General features: G+C 36.5%; 1 protein-coding gene across 1 annotated transcript; it reads right to left on the bottom strand.

Annotated features, from left to right (window-relative positions):
- Window positions 1-418: 418 nt before the first annotated feature.
- On the bottom strand, window positions 419-2,111 carry selenok (selenoprotein K). Its single transcript, XM_055049930.1, has 4 exons — window positions 1,989-2,111; window positions 1,461-1,551; window positions 738-812; window positions 419-518 (listed from the first exon to the last, which is right to left on the bottom strand). The coding sequence occupies exons 1-4, from the start codon at window positions 2,005-2,007 to the stop codon at window positions 419-421; spliced, it is 285 nt and encodes a 94-aa protein (XP_054905905.1). The 5' UTR covers window positions 2,008-2,111.
- Between the last annotated feature and the right edge of the window lie 14,076 nt (window positions 2,112-16,187).

The following is a 16,187-nucleotide window of genomic DNA, read 5'->3' as shown; positions in this document are numbered from 1 at the left end:
GAGGGATGCAGACAGCTGCTGAATCGACCAATCCGGCTCCTATGTGTAGGTATTCCCAGAAAGGCGTCAAGAAACTGCTAGCAGCAGTGGCAGCTGATGAAGAAGGACTTCAGCACGGTGCCGTTTCCGTCTGCGTGCTCTCAGTGGTCAGACACTGTGCTTGGCCCCACGCCCACACTGTATGTGCAGGCGTTTACCTAAAGTGAAGAAATGTACAGGAACGACGTTATTTATATTCCTTAAAATGTCACGTAGGTTTTTTTGGAGATGGACATTAAACTCCATCAGGCTAAAAGCAACTTATTTCTGCAGTGGCTACCAGAACTTAATGAATAAGCAAAGAAAGCAACAAACTCCATGAATTAATGTACAAATTAACCATAAGTTGTCTTGAGTTTTATTAAGGAAAAACTATTGCTCACCTTCCTCATCCTCCTCCACCCATTGGTGGAGGGTTGGGACCCGCTCCGTGAGTTATTCGACCCATCCGCCTTCTGCCACCAGGAGGACCTGGAGGTCTGCAGAATCAAGTACATGTCACCACAGAGATCAAAAATCCATGGGTGTAAAAGTGATCAACACAATCTCTGGATGTATATAGTAAATTAATGAGGTTTCAAAGCATTTGAAATGAAAAAGTAATAACTGGCTTAATGTTTGCAATCCCCTCCCTTGTGGCACAGCTTTTCTCAGTTTTCATGCCTCAGTGGTGAGATGACAGTACAACTGGGACTTACCCTCTGCCATCGCTGAAGCGTGATGAAGCCACGTTTCCATTCCTTGACAAGTCAGGGTGAAGTATTGTCCTAAAACTGGTAGAAAACAAAAGGTCAGAACAGACTATATGAAATAATGAGAGTTGCTTATAACACAATACTTGTGTGAGAATGATTTTGATTTTGTTATCTGTATATGCCTCATTAGGACAACACAGCACCAAGTTGGCTAGATTTCATCTTTACTTTTACAGGGGCTTCCCCACAAAATATAAAAAGTTAATTTATGTACATAACAGACCAGATTAAACTCAAAAAGTATTTGCCTGCAATAAACGCATAATGATGCCTTTCAAGCACTTTCATAGCTATGACTCGCATCTAAAGAAAAAAAAAACACTAGTGAAAATGGGTTCTGGACATACAATCAAATAAAAAAAATTATTGCTAACAGAAATGCCAAGTGCAGAAAAAAAGTTCTGGTAATGACACTTTTTTTCCTTCCACCAAATTTTCTTTGTATATCCCTGAATACAGCACTCAAAAAACTTTGGAAATGACCTTTTGCTGCTTGTCCCTGCCGTTTCAAGATACATAGCATTTGGTGTTTTCAAAATGTTACATTTTTCTGAGAAACAGAATCTTAGGTTTTATTAGCTGTAAGCAATAATCGTACAAATCAACAGCAATAAACGCCTGCTGAATATCCCTCTATGGTAACGACTGCATAATATCAAAACTCACAAGAGGCTGATGAACTCCACAGCCCCCCAGAACATGTCAGTCAGGAACGACAGGCTCCATGGGGACTGAGACCTGCTGTCCAGGACCTGGCCTGAATGTGACACAAAGAGGGAAGTATGAAACATTAGGTTACAAAAACAGTTTAATATTACTGCTAATCGAAAACAGAAAATGTTCAGTTCTCTCTTATCTGCTCATTAACTCGATTTCTCTTAAAGTGTTTTCTACATAAAATCCACTTGGAGTACGACAGACTCAAAATCACAGCACGTCTTTTAATTTGTGTTATTTCGAGGTACGTTATGCGACGGTGATGTAAAATATACAAACATATTGTCAGTTGACAGCTGCTAAGCTAATTCAGCCTGGCTAAGCTAACGAACTAAACAGCTAATAGTAGCTTAATGGTCCCAAAACAAACCACTACGTAACCTTCAAAATGTCTACATACATTTAGATTTCAATACAAAGCTGCACATATCTTTCTATTTTAACAAAAGAGTGGTGAAGAAAGTACAATCCACTCACCGTTGGACACGTACACCATCTTTCAGAAGGCAAAACAGCCTCACAGCTGTGTTTACAGTTAGCCTGTGCTTCCGGGTCTGTGTATGTGGGGTCTGCTCCTTTCTGTTCAACGTCGCATTAGGCGGTTGGAAAACCTTCGCCAGCGGCAAGGGAGGAGCTTATGTAGAACAAAAAGTGTTCTCCATCTTATCACACGATTTTACTTAAATAAGAAGCTCTGTAGTATGCGCTCTCTTGAAGAATTTGCTCAAGGTTGTATGTTATACTCTTGATTTTCTTATATAATATATTTATTATTTTCATATTCTTGTACCATAATCTCCATAGTAGTTCCAAAACAGGGCCAGCTTTCTTCAACCCACTGCTTTGCCCTTTAAGTCCCTGGCTCACTCGCTTGACTAATTGTGACACATTTGGTCAGAACACTTCAGATACATAGTGGCTGCATCAAATGAGCATTGCTGTGGACAGTGCTATTTTTAAATGTTAAATCTGTCACTTGTACTTTCACATACGCAGACATTCCTAATGCCGAATTAAATTCTAAGTAATTCTCATACACATATTTCCTTCTAGGTTGTAAGTGCAGGCAGTAAAACACACATAGGAACAGAATGAAAAGGCAGACTGTTTTTAGCAGTATAGATTGTCAGAGTTGCTAGAAGTGGGTCTGTCAGGCAATTTTATGTTAATTCTGGAGCATACATATTCAACATACTATATATAATACTTTAAATGAGTGGTGCATGAGAGTGGTGCAGTGGTTATTATGGTAGCACTCACTAATCAACATGAGGGCTGGTCTCCACTCCAGACTGAGGGTGTTTTGGTTTAATCCTCTGTTTTGTGAAAGAGCATTCTGGTGCTTCCTTTCAGCTTTCAGCTTAGGCACCGGGAGAAACATTAAACACAGAGTAAAATTACCGTTTTCAAATGTTTCCTCTTTCATCCAGGAGAGGGCAGCAGATACTGCAAACATGTAGAAATATTTACTGCACCAATTCACTGTTTGATCGTTTTAAAATCATATATTTTCAAGATAATTTTATGTTTTGTCCAAAGTATCCAGCTTTGAAATAAACTAATGAAAATAACAAGCTGTGCTTATATTTTAGATTAACTATGTGACCTCTTAAGATTTCTCTATTAATCTCTTTGGGACAGAATAAACCTAAAAAAAACAAACAAACAAACAAACAAAAAAAAAAAAAACAACTCCACATCTTGGATATATGTTTTATCTTTGGTGTGCTTAATGCCAGCCTGACGGCTCAACATTTTAGTGTTTTGATTATTGTCTCAGATTGAGGGATCACTTTCAAAAAATGAGAAGGGTCATGGGGCAAGACAGTAGAGGAGCACTCTTCTCCTTATTTATTAGTATTTTTGTGCCCGACTTTCTATGTGTAACTGACTTTAGGGTAAAATATATTCTTCAGTTGTTTATTTATTCATCATCATTGGCTGAATGAGGCTTCTATGGTTGGTCCTAAATGATTTTTGATTCAAACACAGAACATTTTGTTTAAGTAATACACAAAGCAGCAATGCACTGAACCTATCTTAAAGCAAACTACTAAAGTAGAAACCGTTCATAAAGCTCCACAAGAAGGCATTTAGAATCTCTTATCTATTAGAACTTTCCTCTGCTCAAGTTTTATTTTGGAAAAAGCTCCAGATTTTATTCAATTTGGTTTTTGTTTAAGGTTAAAAACGATGGATAACGAAGGCAGTAGAAAAATAAATACATAAGTTAATAAAATTATCTGAACTCAGGATCTGGGCCAACCTCCAGACATGCGTTGGGTCGGGTCCCACCTCTGGTAAAAGTTTCATGCTAATCTTTCTGTAACCTTTGGTGTATTCTGTTTTTGACAAAAAAGAAATAACGGTAGGATTTATGCAAAATTTTCCATGCCAATGTTTAGTTCATAGATTTTAAAATAGTTAGACAAGAGCTATTTTCCCAAATAGCATAGTGGTAAAACACAAGCCAACAAGGCTGGATCACATCAACCAAAGGTCATCGAAGGCCACAGATGTTGCTCTGCTTTAAGTAAGCACAGATTGTTTGACCATCACAGTCCAACTCACACATAAAACTACATTCTGCACCAGAAATCCATCTCCACAGAGAAGCATGACCTGCAATTATATATAATTAATCTGGAGACTGAAAAACAAAATCCCAACTAGAGTGTGCTTCTCATTAAGCCCAGATCTGTTCCAAAGCAAACTCTCATGTCTACAGTTCGGGTTCTGGCATTTGTTTTGTGGTTCTTCTCCTTATTACCACAGTCACTTATTATAACATTTAATTAAGCTGTAAAATCTATGGGATTTTAGGCCTGCAGTTGCTCCTCTCCATATCGTACAACTGTTGTGGTTTAACTAATAACTCCCACATCTGCAGCAAAGGTTGCACAAACCCAGGAGGGGTGAGGAACAGAGGAGTCCTGGAGAACATCCAGGGTCAGAAAGAAATAAAGGTCATGAAGAACACAAATAAAAATGATCAGTTTATTCTTACATAATTCCTTTTATAGGTATGCTAAGTACTCTAAAGACAAAATAAAAAGGATCAATTGTCTCCATGACTTTTATTGCCAATCACATTTAATTTTCAATTTTTTTACTCTTTATGCTTCTTTTCTACTTTGGCTGGTTTTCAACTTTTTTTTTATGACATTCCATGTTGCTCAAGTAATAAATTGTGGCTCAAATGTTTAAGTAAGTAACATGTGAACTGAAAGAGTTTTCTTCCAGCTGTCCACAGCAATTGATGTCGCTGTGAGTGTTTGTATGCAGTGCAGTAGCTCCACAGTGGGCCTGCGAAGGACACCTGCTCCCTGATTTATTAAAACAGGAAATAACTGAATAACTTGTGGCTAATTCATCTTTTTGCCACACACTGAACTCCAAAGACACACAGCCTTACCCATCCGCACACAGACCTTCACTCATGACTGTACACACACAATACACAAACACTCATCTATCACTTTGACAATCGCTTGCTGCTCAAACACACACGCATGCATTCCAACCGACTCTGAAGTTAATGCTCCTCCACTTAGGCTGTGTTTTCACAAGGCTTTAATGGATGAGTCCATTAGTTTTAAGTAGCGGGGTCAGGTATTTTTCACACTCTGACTTTTCAAAAAAAAAAAAAAAAGCGGGCCAGCTCTTTCACAATAATCTTTCAACACTCTCATCGCTTCATGTGATTAACATGAAGTTCACACACTCTCTGTGTCTCCCTCATCTGTCTTATCCCTCCAGTCTCTTACCAACAGAGCATATATAATCTACACAGCGGTGGTTCTAACACCTCTCACGAAAACCCCCCCTAGAACTCACTTGTTATTATGTCAAGGTATATTTCACAAAAAAGAAAGAAAAAAAAAAACAGAATATGGCCAAATGCAGTCCAGACACCAGATTTCTTCAAACACACAAAGAGCCTTCAAGTTTCCTCCTCCTGAAGCGATCACTCTTCCTCAGTGACATCAGCCGTGTCTGATGTCAGATATGAACCATTAGTGTGGACATCCATTGGTGAGAATTTGAGTATTTTTGGTGGTTTGGTATTTAAGTAATGACTGTAATTATAAATAGATGTAAATATTCACTTGGTGAATTATCAGCCACAGTTTGCAGGTTCTTGTGGTCTACAGATTCCTGCTGATTAGTATTAGTACCTTAGTATTTGATTGTACTGAATATTAGTATTTGAGTGTTTGTTCCTTTGGTGTGAAACCTGTTGTCTACATTCAGTCGTCTTGGCATCTCTAATTTAGAGGAGGAAAACAACAATCACCAGAACCCCAGCTGTGTGCTGAGGATATACGTTGAGTAATAATAATAACGAAACAAATTTTGATCTGGGAAGGCAACCAGACAACTAAGAAAAGGAAAAGTGAGATTTCTTAGCATAGTTTCCGATTAGAAGGATATAATTCACGTAGTGAAAGACACATGTCACATACAGCAACATTTTTGGAATAACTGAGGAAAGTTTTAGGGGGTGGCGAGGAAGATTTGAGGATGTGGAGAACTGTGAAGGAAGAAAGACTGTTCAGACATAATCACTCAGAACAAGAACCAAATGTGCTGCTTCCAGCTCCAGGGGTCAAAGGTTCAGGCTCTAGGAGACTGATTAGCATCACGATCTCATGAATCATCGTGGAAAACCTAAATGAAGTGTATTCATTCCCACATGTTCCCACTGGTCTCTTTTCTCCTGACTGTATGTTTGAATGAGTGTGTGTTCCTGATTCCTCATGATGAATGGGCAGAGTGGTTCTTTGGGGTTCAGAGGTGAAATTCTTCTGCAGGAAACACCTCAGTCACTTTCAGAGACCTAGAGACATCTGCTGCAGCAGAAGCACGCAGACATGTGCAAAAACGCATCAACTGCAAAGAGTGACATCAGAACCAGCAGTAGCTTTAAGGAACCATGTACAGTAAGATCTATAAGTGCTGTCAAACTGATCACATTTCTATTTAAAGAGCCAATTTGGATCCAATATTGGAAAAAAAATTGGCCTCAAGTTTCAGTTAAAGTATGAAGAGGCCAGTTGTAAGTGTTAATTGTAAGACTCAAATTAATTCTATTTTTTTAAATTTTGAGATTTGTTTGAAAATGTAAAGATATGAGGAGTTAAAAATATCCAAATTATTTTCCAGAACATTTTTTATTAACAGTCTAAAATGATGCATGAAAATCTAAAAAATAAATTAAGTTTTTGTAAAGAAAAAAAAAACAACAAAAATAGCAACAAAAACAACAATAAACACTGACTTTGAGAGCTTTAATGTATTTTTAGTATTTAATATTTAGTATTTTTTCTTCCTGAATTACTGCTGCTCTGGTTCTCAACAATGTAAACACTGTTTTTGTGATGTGAAACAATCAGAGCAAAATTAATTCATTCAATTTGTTTTTCTGCCTTTAATGTGACACCTTGAACAACTGAACTAAAACCAGTCTTTATACATCTTCTTATATCCTCTTTCTGAATAATTGTTTCAGCTCTTCATTACAAGTCAGTGTCAATGCACATTTCTTCATTTCCTTTTTCTTTTAGGACTTCTAGGTTAAACTTATGTTTTGTGGTTTGAGTTGTACTTGTTGACAATTTTTTGTCCTCCTGGGTTAGTTTAGGTTGAATCTGTAGTTTTATTTTTCCTCCTTGGTTGCTCTATTTTCTAAATTCTTTTACTTTGCTCTGTGAAATTAAAACTTTGGCTTCATCTCAAATATATGAAACTCTGTTTAATCATCTTTGATGTCTGCTATGGGAATAATGCCCAATGTATTCATTTGTCATCAAAGTGACAGACAAAAGGTTTTTGTTTCATTTTTGCCTCCATACTAAAGTTTCTGACCTTAGATTTTCCAGTTATTTGCATTACAAGTATATTCCTTTGTTTACTGCTGTGTATTTTGCTTTCTGTTTTTACATCATTCTCTATGGTTTAAGTGGCTCCAAATTTTTTTTCCAAAATAGTTTTCTTTGTTGTTCCTTTGATAGTTAATTTATAAAAATGGCACATTTATGTTTCGGCATATAAATTCATATTTTACTCTTTGTGTTTGGTGGAGGAATCACATGAAGCTAAGCCAAAAGGACGGCAATCTCCACTAATGTGAATTACTGAAGAAAACATGCTGCTGGAGACATGAAAGAACCACAGGGAGCAAACCAAGAGACAACTGCAAACGACTTAAACTCCAGTTTGAAGAGGAGAGGCAGAAAAGAGAAGCCCAAATGTTGGGGAGGCAGCTTGTTGGAGCAAGAATCAGGTAAATCTAATCAACAGAATGCACTGTGGAAGAACTAAACTAAAGAAGCAGGGGCAAATTATGTTGTTGCTCAAAAATGAGTAATCACTACCAGAAACATGGAAATAAAATATGAATATGGTTTTACTGATTGACAATAAACTCCAGCTTTCCTTTGAATTCAATATTAGAGATCTCTTTAAATGATGTTATGTCTTTGAATGTAGAAGTATGTACTGTATTATTGTGTAATCCTATATTTGTCTCTTTAACCACAGAAAGCAGCTTTTTAAGGGCAGAGCCGGTATTACTCCAAACACGGATTCAACGTAAGAAAGAGAAATTAAATATCTGCTTTGAATGGTTTGGGGCTTTTCAAGTTTGATTAAAATAAGTTTTAATTGATTAACTAATAAGACCTTCTTTTAGTGTTGTAGTGAAAAACATTTCGTATAAGATCCAAACCGTATCATAAGTTATAATGGATGCAAACAGAAAAAATCTTGAGTTTTAATACACAAAGAAGGAAGTGATAAGGTGAGGTCACATGACTACTGAGTTTTAGTGTTATTTCAGGCAGCATGCGAGAATGCATTAGTCAGGTGAGCTCACCTGTGACTGCGTCCTCTGTTGGAGGATGCAGTCCTCCTTTGTTACACAACAATCTTTAAAAGGATCCTGAGCGCCACCAGCAGTCCTCGCAACAAGAATATCCTCCAAATGGAGTCTTATGATAGAAGTTCCCTCTTCGTCTTCCTTTCTCAAGTAACAAAAGCTGGACGTCCTGCTTCCAACCACGTCGCCGAGCTGTGAAACACAATTTACACAATAAAATGAAAAACCAGAGTCCCAACAAGAGTTGCTGAACGGACCTGTCTGTCTTCCAGTCCTCGACCTCCTTCACCTGCAAAAAGTCGTCGGTCCATGGACCAAAGACCAGAGATAAGAGAGGAAGAAATGAGGTAAATGAAGGTGGCTGATGAAAAAAACGACTTCAAAGGATCTTCAAGAGCCAGACTGCACTCTTCCAGTCTGGCTCTGTTGGTGCTAAGCTGGATTCTTACAGGAGCTTCTCCAGTTTCAGGGAAGAATTAATGTTGAAATTATGTTTGTTGAATTTTATGAAATTTGAGATTCACAAAATGACGATATGCATGCATAGACGTTTTTAAGTCCAGTGAAAAACATACACAAAGGATTGTACTTGATTGTGTATTAAAAATAAATGACTTATTCATTCATCCATATTACTTATTCATTGATATTATGTTCAGAATGTCTGTGGATCAAAGATCATCTTCACCTGATCCGACCGGCGTCTCAATGAGAAGCGACTGTTCCAGGGAGCGTCATGTAAAATTCAAAGGAGAGGAAACAAGGTAAATGAAAGTGTCACAGCAAAACTGATTAACAGAAAATCAGGAAATCTGATTAGAAGGAAATGCAAACAAAAATAGCTGCATAGACTTGAGTTACAATCACTGTGGAGATTATGGAATGAGCGTTCTCAACGCCATCTCTGCAGACCCAGCTCAGAAGCTGGAGGCAGTGTGGTACGTTAAAGTGTCTGTTTTTCTAATGCGACTAACATTTTAGTGCATGTTTTATGCAGACTATGTTAAAAACATATAACAAGTGGCCTGCATGTACTTTGTCAAACATCTCAATATTCATATTTAATAAAATTCTCACTCACTTTAAAGCTTTAAATATAAATGTTCCTAACATTTTTGTTAAAACTGTCAGAATGTTGTGACAGTAAAACATGAGTGAGATAATCTGTGAAAATATTTCACAGATAATCTCACAATAATCTATGGGAGGAGCGACTATTGCAGATGTGGATTTCTATCGTCAGCAAAAATTTAGCAGTGACCTTTCATTGTCTGCCGCCCCTGTGTGTTGAGCCAATTAATTTATGGTTATGATAAGCAACTTATGAACTATCCTGTACCATGTCATGGAGCATCAAAATGTTCAAATGGAGAAATATGTAACGTAAACAAAGTGAGAGTAAATATTCATAAGAAATACAAGTAACGTATATACAGGTTTTACACCAAAAATACTCTTAAACATAAAAAGTGTGATTTTATTAAACATGTTTCTATTTATTTATTTTTTTTAACAGTTTTGACTATAATGGACCACATCGGTTAAAGCCTGGGATGATGAAATGTAAGTCTATTCTCTGAAAGATTTCTAATCCAGTTTAAAAATCCAAAATTAATCAGGACTGTTCTTAAACCCAAGACGTGACTTCAAACCCTTTCAGTTTTTAGACGTAACAAACTCTAACCCTGCGGTTACTGATGCAGGTTAAGAGAGATTATTTGCAAGAACAAAGTCTAAGCCATATATAAACCCAGAGACTCTCAGATATCCTGTTGATTTAATGAACTGGCCAGAGAATTAGATAGAAGATGAAAATACAAGAAGTTTCACTTTTAGTCCAGCAACATGACAACTACAGCAGCACCATGTTTTCTTTTTCTTTCTTTTTTTTTCACAAACCTTCCTTTACTTTCCAACAATTTTCCTGACATATCTTTAGCTTATTTGATGTTTTGTTCACTTTTCTCTTCAATGACTGATAATTCCATTTCTTTTTATTTTTGTCAGATGCTGCAGATCTAAAACTTGATGGAAAAACAGCAGGCCGTCGGCTTCTTCTGTCTGAAAACAACAAAGAAGCAAAAACTATACTCAATATTAGCAATAGGGTTTCACAACAAGAAAATGAGGAGAGATTTAAGAGGACCCAGGTTCTTAGTGAGGAGAGTCTAAAATGCATCTCCTACTGGGAAGTGGAATGGACTGGCAAGGTGGGGATTGCAGTGACGTATAAAACTGTGGGCAGAGAACGAGACAGCGCCGGTGGTCTGGGCTGCAATGACTGGTCCTGGTGTTTGATATGTTCCAAGACTGAATGTGTTGCCTTACATGGAACGGATCGACTCAATGTTAGGATTAAACCATAAATAGCCGTATTGCTTGACTGGAAGGTTGGTACACTGAGTTATTTTAACATGTCTTCTGGAAATCTGAGTCTGATTCACACTTTCTATGCAAAATTCACAAAGGAGCTTTTTGCAGGTTTCTGGTTTCAGAAAGGCTCCGTGACTTTGTGTGAAATATAATATAATATATTATAAATACAAGTCTTTATAAATCTAGCTCTTAGCTTATGTCAGTGTATGCTGTATTATTTTACATTAAGAGCACATGTTTTCAATGTTGTGTTTTTGCTTTATGTTACTTTACAATTTAAATAAATAATTTATGAGATTTGTTAAAACTTATTAATGATAAAGAAGGAGATACTTTCAAACACACAACTAACTCCAATATGCAATGTTGAGAAAAACAATCTAAATATAGACCAAGGAAGATGCAGTAATATGTTTTTCTACTAAGGAAACTGTTTACCATTAAATCTAAACAAAAATAAATGGATTAAACAGTGTCTGAACTGGTAACTTATTTACATGTAAATCTTGCACTTGTAGGCAATTTAATAGTTTATGGTTATTGCAATGATTTACTCATGAAATGATTAACAAGTCTGTAAGGATTTGTTGTCCACAGCTATTTCTGTAATACTATAATTGTATTGACACTTATCATGAAACATGATCTCTCTTTCCATAAAGATAAGACTACTGCCTTTGTGCTGACAAGAAAAAGATCTGCTGCATGCTATTAATCAATGGATCGATCAAATTTATTTGTTTAGCACATTTCAACAACAAGGCAGTTCAAAGTGCTTTACATCATGAAAACACACAAAAAAATACAGTCATAGAAGACAAAGTCAACAATTGAAGCATTAAAATGTTGTCTTGTGTCGCTTTACACATCAGGATGTTTTTTAATATTTTATTTACAATGTTTCAAAAGCAGCTCTGTTTAGAGCTGCTAAATCCATTCAGACTATGAAGGTTACAGGGAGGAGAGCACAATCATGTCAGGATGGAGGGAGAAAATGTGGACAGAATCAGTTTTTAGATATTAAAAGTTGTCAGTATCTGAGTTGGTCGCATCTCACAAGAATGAAGGTGTGAGCTTTTGCTGTAATCTAAATATACAGCCTGGAGAGGAATGAGGTTGGAAGAAACAACTTGGAATACAAATCAAGGGCAGAATTATCAGAGACAAATCTTGGTTCCAACAACAAATATTCCAAAAATGCATGTTTGCATAAATGTAGAGTGGATGAAAATACAATGGTGGTGAAAAAAGGAAATTTTGTTGCAAAAAAATATATTTGATGTAACAGTACAAATGAAGAAGAAAAAGTGAGTGATAAAATGAGAGCAATTGTAACAGCAGCTGGAAGGTTTTTAGATATGAAAGAAATCCAAGCAGATCAAATTCATACCATTTTAAGTGTCACTGAAACAACAGAAAATGTTCAGGATTAGGATCCAAGCTTTTATAATGGTTCTACATATTCTCCAGTGGAATGCTAGAAGTTTAATAGCAAATGGACAAGAATTTAAAAAGTTTGTAAATTAGAAATAATTCCAGATTTAATATGTATTCAAGAAACATGGTTAAAACGTAACCTAGATTTTAAGATTCCTGGAGATAGCATTAGAAAGACAGGATAGGAGTAACAGTAGTGGAGGAGGATGTGCCACTTTAATTAAAGATGGAATAGCTTATATGAAAGACTCAACAAATAAAAAATTTGAATGTGTTATTATAGAAATATTTAATTTAAGAAAATATGGAAATATGTGTATGTGTATTCTCCTCATTTAAATATATGCATTAGGAGGTGTGTTTTCCTTTGTGTGGGCTGTCTTAAATGTTAATTTTATTTCCTCTGAGACCACTGAAACACCCAGCTCTTCTCGTACCAGGATCCTTTAGGCGATCTGATTTATGGCGTGGATCTGGAACGTCATCTCTGCCTCAAAATGATTCAACAAGAAACCAGTTGGTGTTTTTAAACAAACTCGCACAAAATGTATTGCTTAATACTAACTATAAGTTGGATCTAAAACTAACTCATTAAAAACATGCTTTTTAATGCTTAAAGAAATATACCAATGTGTTTGATTATATGTTGCAACGGACTTCTATAGTTTTTAATGTTTGTCTGAACTATTCAACCCTGAGTAAAGAATTTATTGCCCTGATAGCCAATACACTCCCTGTCTGAAATGTTCCTTAGGGAGTATAAGACTGCTTTCTGATTAGAAATTTATGTAAGTTCAGAGAGTCCCCAGTTGTCTTAGTTTGGATTTGTATCTAAGTTTATCTCAATGTAAACGTTAACTTATGTACTATTGTGCTACTTTAAAATTCAATTTCAACAGTCTCTATTTAAACTGGACTCCAGTCTAATATGAACAACTTCTGATGCAGTAGCAAACCCGAAAAAATGCGACTAAGGAGCAGATTTAGAAGTTCACCGAAAGCTTTAGAATTTGTTAAAAATTAATTCTGCATTCTGGAAGAAAAGGACGAGCGGTCCACTTGTTGGTGCGGAACGTGGACCAGAGTCGGAAGTAGCGGAAAGGCATAACGCTCGCCTGCAGTGAGGGAGCACGCATCACTCAAAACTCTGGCATATTGATGAGAAAACGGAAAACGGACTGAAATCTGACCAAAGATGAAACTTTTAAAGATATTTGTAACATTATCACGTTTCTTCACCATGTAAGCCTTCAAACTGTGGGTTTTATTTACCAGATTAATTGAAATAAATACGATTTTACATATTGAGACATGTGAGTCAAAGGTTTTTCAGTCAGTGTCTGATGAACATGTTTCTGCAGCTGGTCTGAAATTCCTTTTGTTTCGTTTAACACCATAATAGCTTAAAGCATTGCAAAACAGAGGCCCATAATGTAGAAGGTTTTCTATCACCTTTAACTGTCCTGTCTATTAATATAGGGGGGATGCATTGTAATTTCTGAGCCTGCCAATATGTGCATCACCTATCTATTGTCCTGCTGATAAGAAACTTCTAGCAGTAGATCTCAGAACAAGTGTGATTAAGAAGAAAAGGTGAAATCCCTCTTAACTCTAAATCTCTCCAAGTTAGCAGGGGGATGCATTTTTTGGCAAAATGGATTTTGTTTCTGCCAGAATTTGCATGCCCTCTCTATGTTCCTTAAATATGATCCTATTATATTATACATATTATGCTTACTTTCAGAGCAAACACACTACATAGAACGATATCTTGCTGGATGGCATTTTTGACTGTTTCACATTTCCACCTTGACACTTTCATCCCTTTGCTTCTCTTAATGCCCTTGTTGAGAAGATAAAATGTTACATTAACATTCTAGTCATCCAATTATGACATTTTTGATTATAATACACAATAATTGTTCTTGTTTTTCTCACCTTGTTGCTTCGTACTTGTATGAGTTTCACATCAATAGGAAAACATTTGAGGAAAATAGCGAGGACATGCAATATCAGCAGGCTAATAATAGGCTTTGTTGTAAAATGCATCCCCCTGCTAAATTGAAGAAATAAAGATTGAAGAGGGATTTCAACTTTTTCTACATAATCAGAGTAGATTATCTTGTCGATTGTTTCACATCAACAAGATAATATTTGTGGAAATTTTGGCAGGAACAAAATCCATATTGCCAAAAAAAAAAACACTGACTGAAAATATGTCTCAATACAGTTGTAAAAACCGTATTTATTTTAATTAATCTGCATAATAAAATTTACGGTTTTAGGGCTTACATGGTGAAGAAACGTGATAATGTTACGAATATCTTTAAAAGTTTCCTCTTCGGTCAGATTTCAGTCCGTTTTCTCATCAATATGCGAGTTTAGAGTGATGCGCGCTCCCGCGACAGAAGGACACCGAACTGAATTAGTTAAAACTAATTCAGTTTTAACTAGAATTAGTTAAAACTGATTCTGGAGACCGGAGGAACAAGAACGCGGTTGGAAAGACGTCAGAGGGAAATTATGTATCAGGAAGTGATTTCGCGGAAATCGATTAGGGTTGTGATGGCGGGGGAAATGAAGGACTATGGTAAACTCAAAAAGCTAAACACAAATGCAAAAAATCAAGACAACAAACAGAATCGTCTGTTTCTGAGGCCGAAGGAGAAACAGTGATGACAGAGTTTAAAACAGTCTCGAAAACAGTCAAAGAGGCTAAGTGGAATCCAATTAAACTGACTAAAGAAATCAACTCACTGGTTGGAAAAGTGAGATACGTTGAGAGATAGATCTTTATTGATTATTGTAATTATGTTCAAGAAAAAGAAAGGGCAATGAATAATGAAAAAGTTCTAGGTGAAAATGTAAGGGGGAGAATGCTTGAAACAGGAAATATGTGTGCGGCGTAATTTCAGGTATTTCTCCTGATGTGCCAGTTGATTACATTAAATCTTAATAGGTGAGGAGGGAAAGTAGTGGAAGTCAAAAGGTTAAAAAGAAACAAAAATGGAGAAAGAAAGGACAGTTTTCTATCATGCTAAAGTTTGAAGAGAAAACTCTACCAGACAAAGTATTTGTGGTTAAAATGAGTGATGATGTTCGACCATTTATTCTTAAGCCACTGCGGTGTTTTAAATGTCAAAAATTTGAACATGTGGCAGCAGTATGCAAGGGAAAACAGAAGTGTGGGATCATGAGTATGGGAAATGTGAGGAGGGAGCTCCTTGAAATGTTGTAATTGTGGAAGTGAACATAGTTCAGGTTTCAGGGATGTGCAGCTAGTAAAAGAGCTGCGGAAGTACAGAAAATTAAAATCACTGCTGGGATCACTTATGCAGAAGCGGCTAAGAAATGGCCTGTTCAACCAATGATGCATCCAAATGAAGTGACAAGGGCAGAAGAAGGAAGTTCTAATTGTCTAGAATGCAGCGAGATTAAAGATGAGACACTCTACTCATGAAGAAAGAGGATTTTGTTTTATTCAAGGTGGAGGTTATAAATTGCACTGCTCAAACACAAAGGAAAACAGAAAAAAAATCTAATAATTGTGAAGGCAGCCCAACAATATCTTAATTTTAAAAATGATAGCTGGGAATCAATTAAGGAAAAACTGAACGAGACGCAATCTTTTCAACTTCAATCATGCGGTGGTGGTCCATCTTCTTCATGTTAGTGATATTCCAGTGGAATGCAAGAAGTCTAATTAGTAATGGTCTAGATTTTAAGAAATACATATCTGATTGATAAATAAGCCTCATTTGATGTGCATTTACAGCGACAGACTGGCGATCTGTCCAGGGTGCATCCCGCCTCTCGCACGGAACGCAGCTGGAGAGAGGTACCAGCACCTCCTGACCCCGTTAGGGAGATCAGAAAATGGATGGATGGATTTGCATTTAAGCAACTTGGCTTAAATTAGATTTTGTAATTCCTGGATATACAACAATCAGGAAGGATACAAAGGAAAGCCATGGTGGGGGTTA

The sequence above is a fragment of the Poeciliopsis prolifica genome, unplaced genomic scaffold, assembly GCF_027474105.1.
Source record: "Poeciliopsis prolifica strain line A6 unplaced genomic scaffold, Auburn_PproV2 SCAFFOLD029, whole genome shotgun sequence".
Taxonomy (NCBI): Eukaryota; Metazoa; Chordata; class Actinopteri; order Cyprinodontiformes; family Poeciliidae; genus Poeciliopsis; species Poeciliopsis prolifica.
This window is presented reverse-complemented; position numbering and strand designations above follow the sequence as displayed.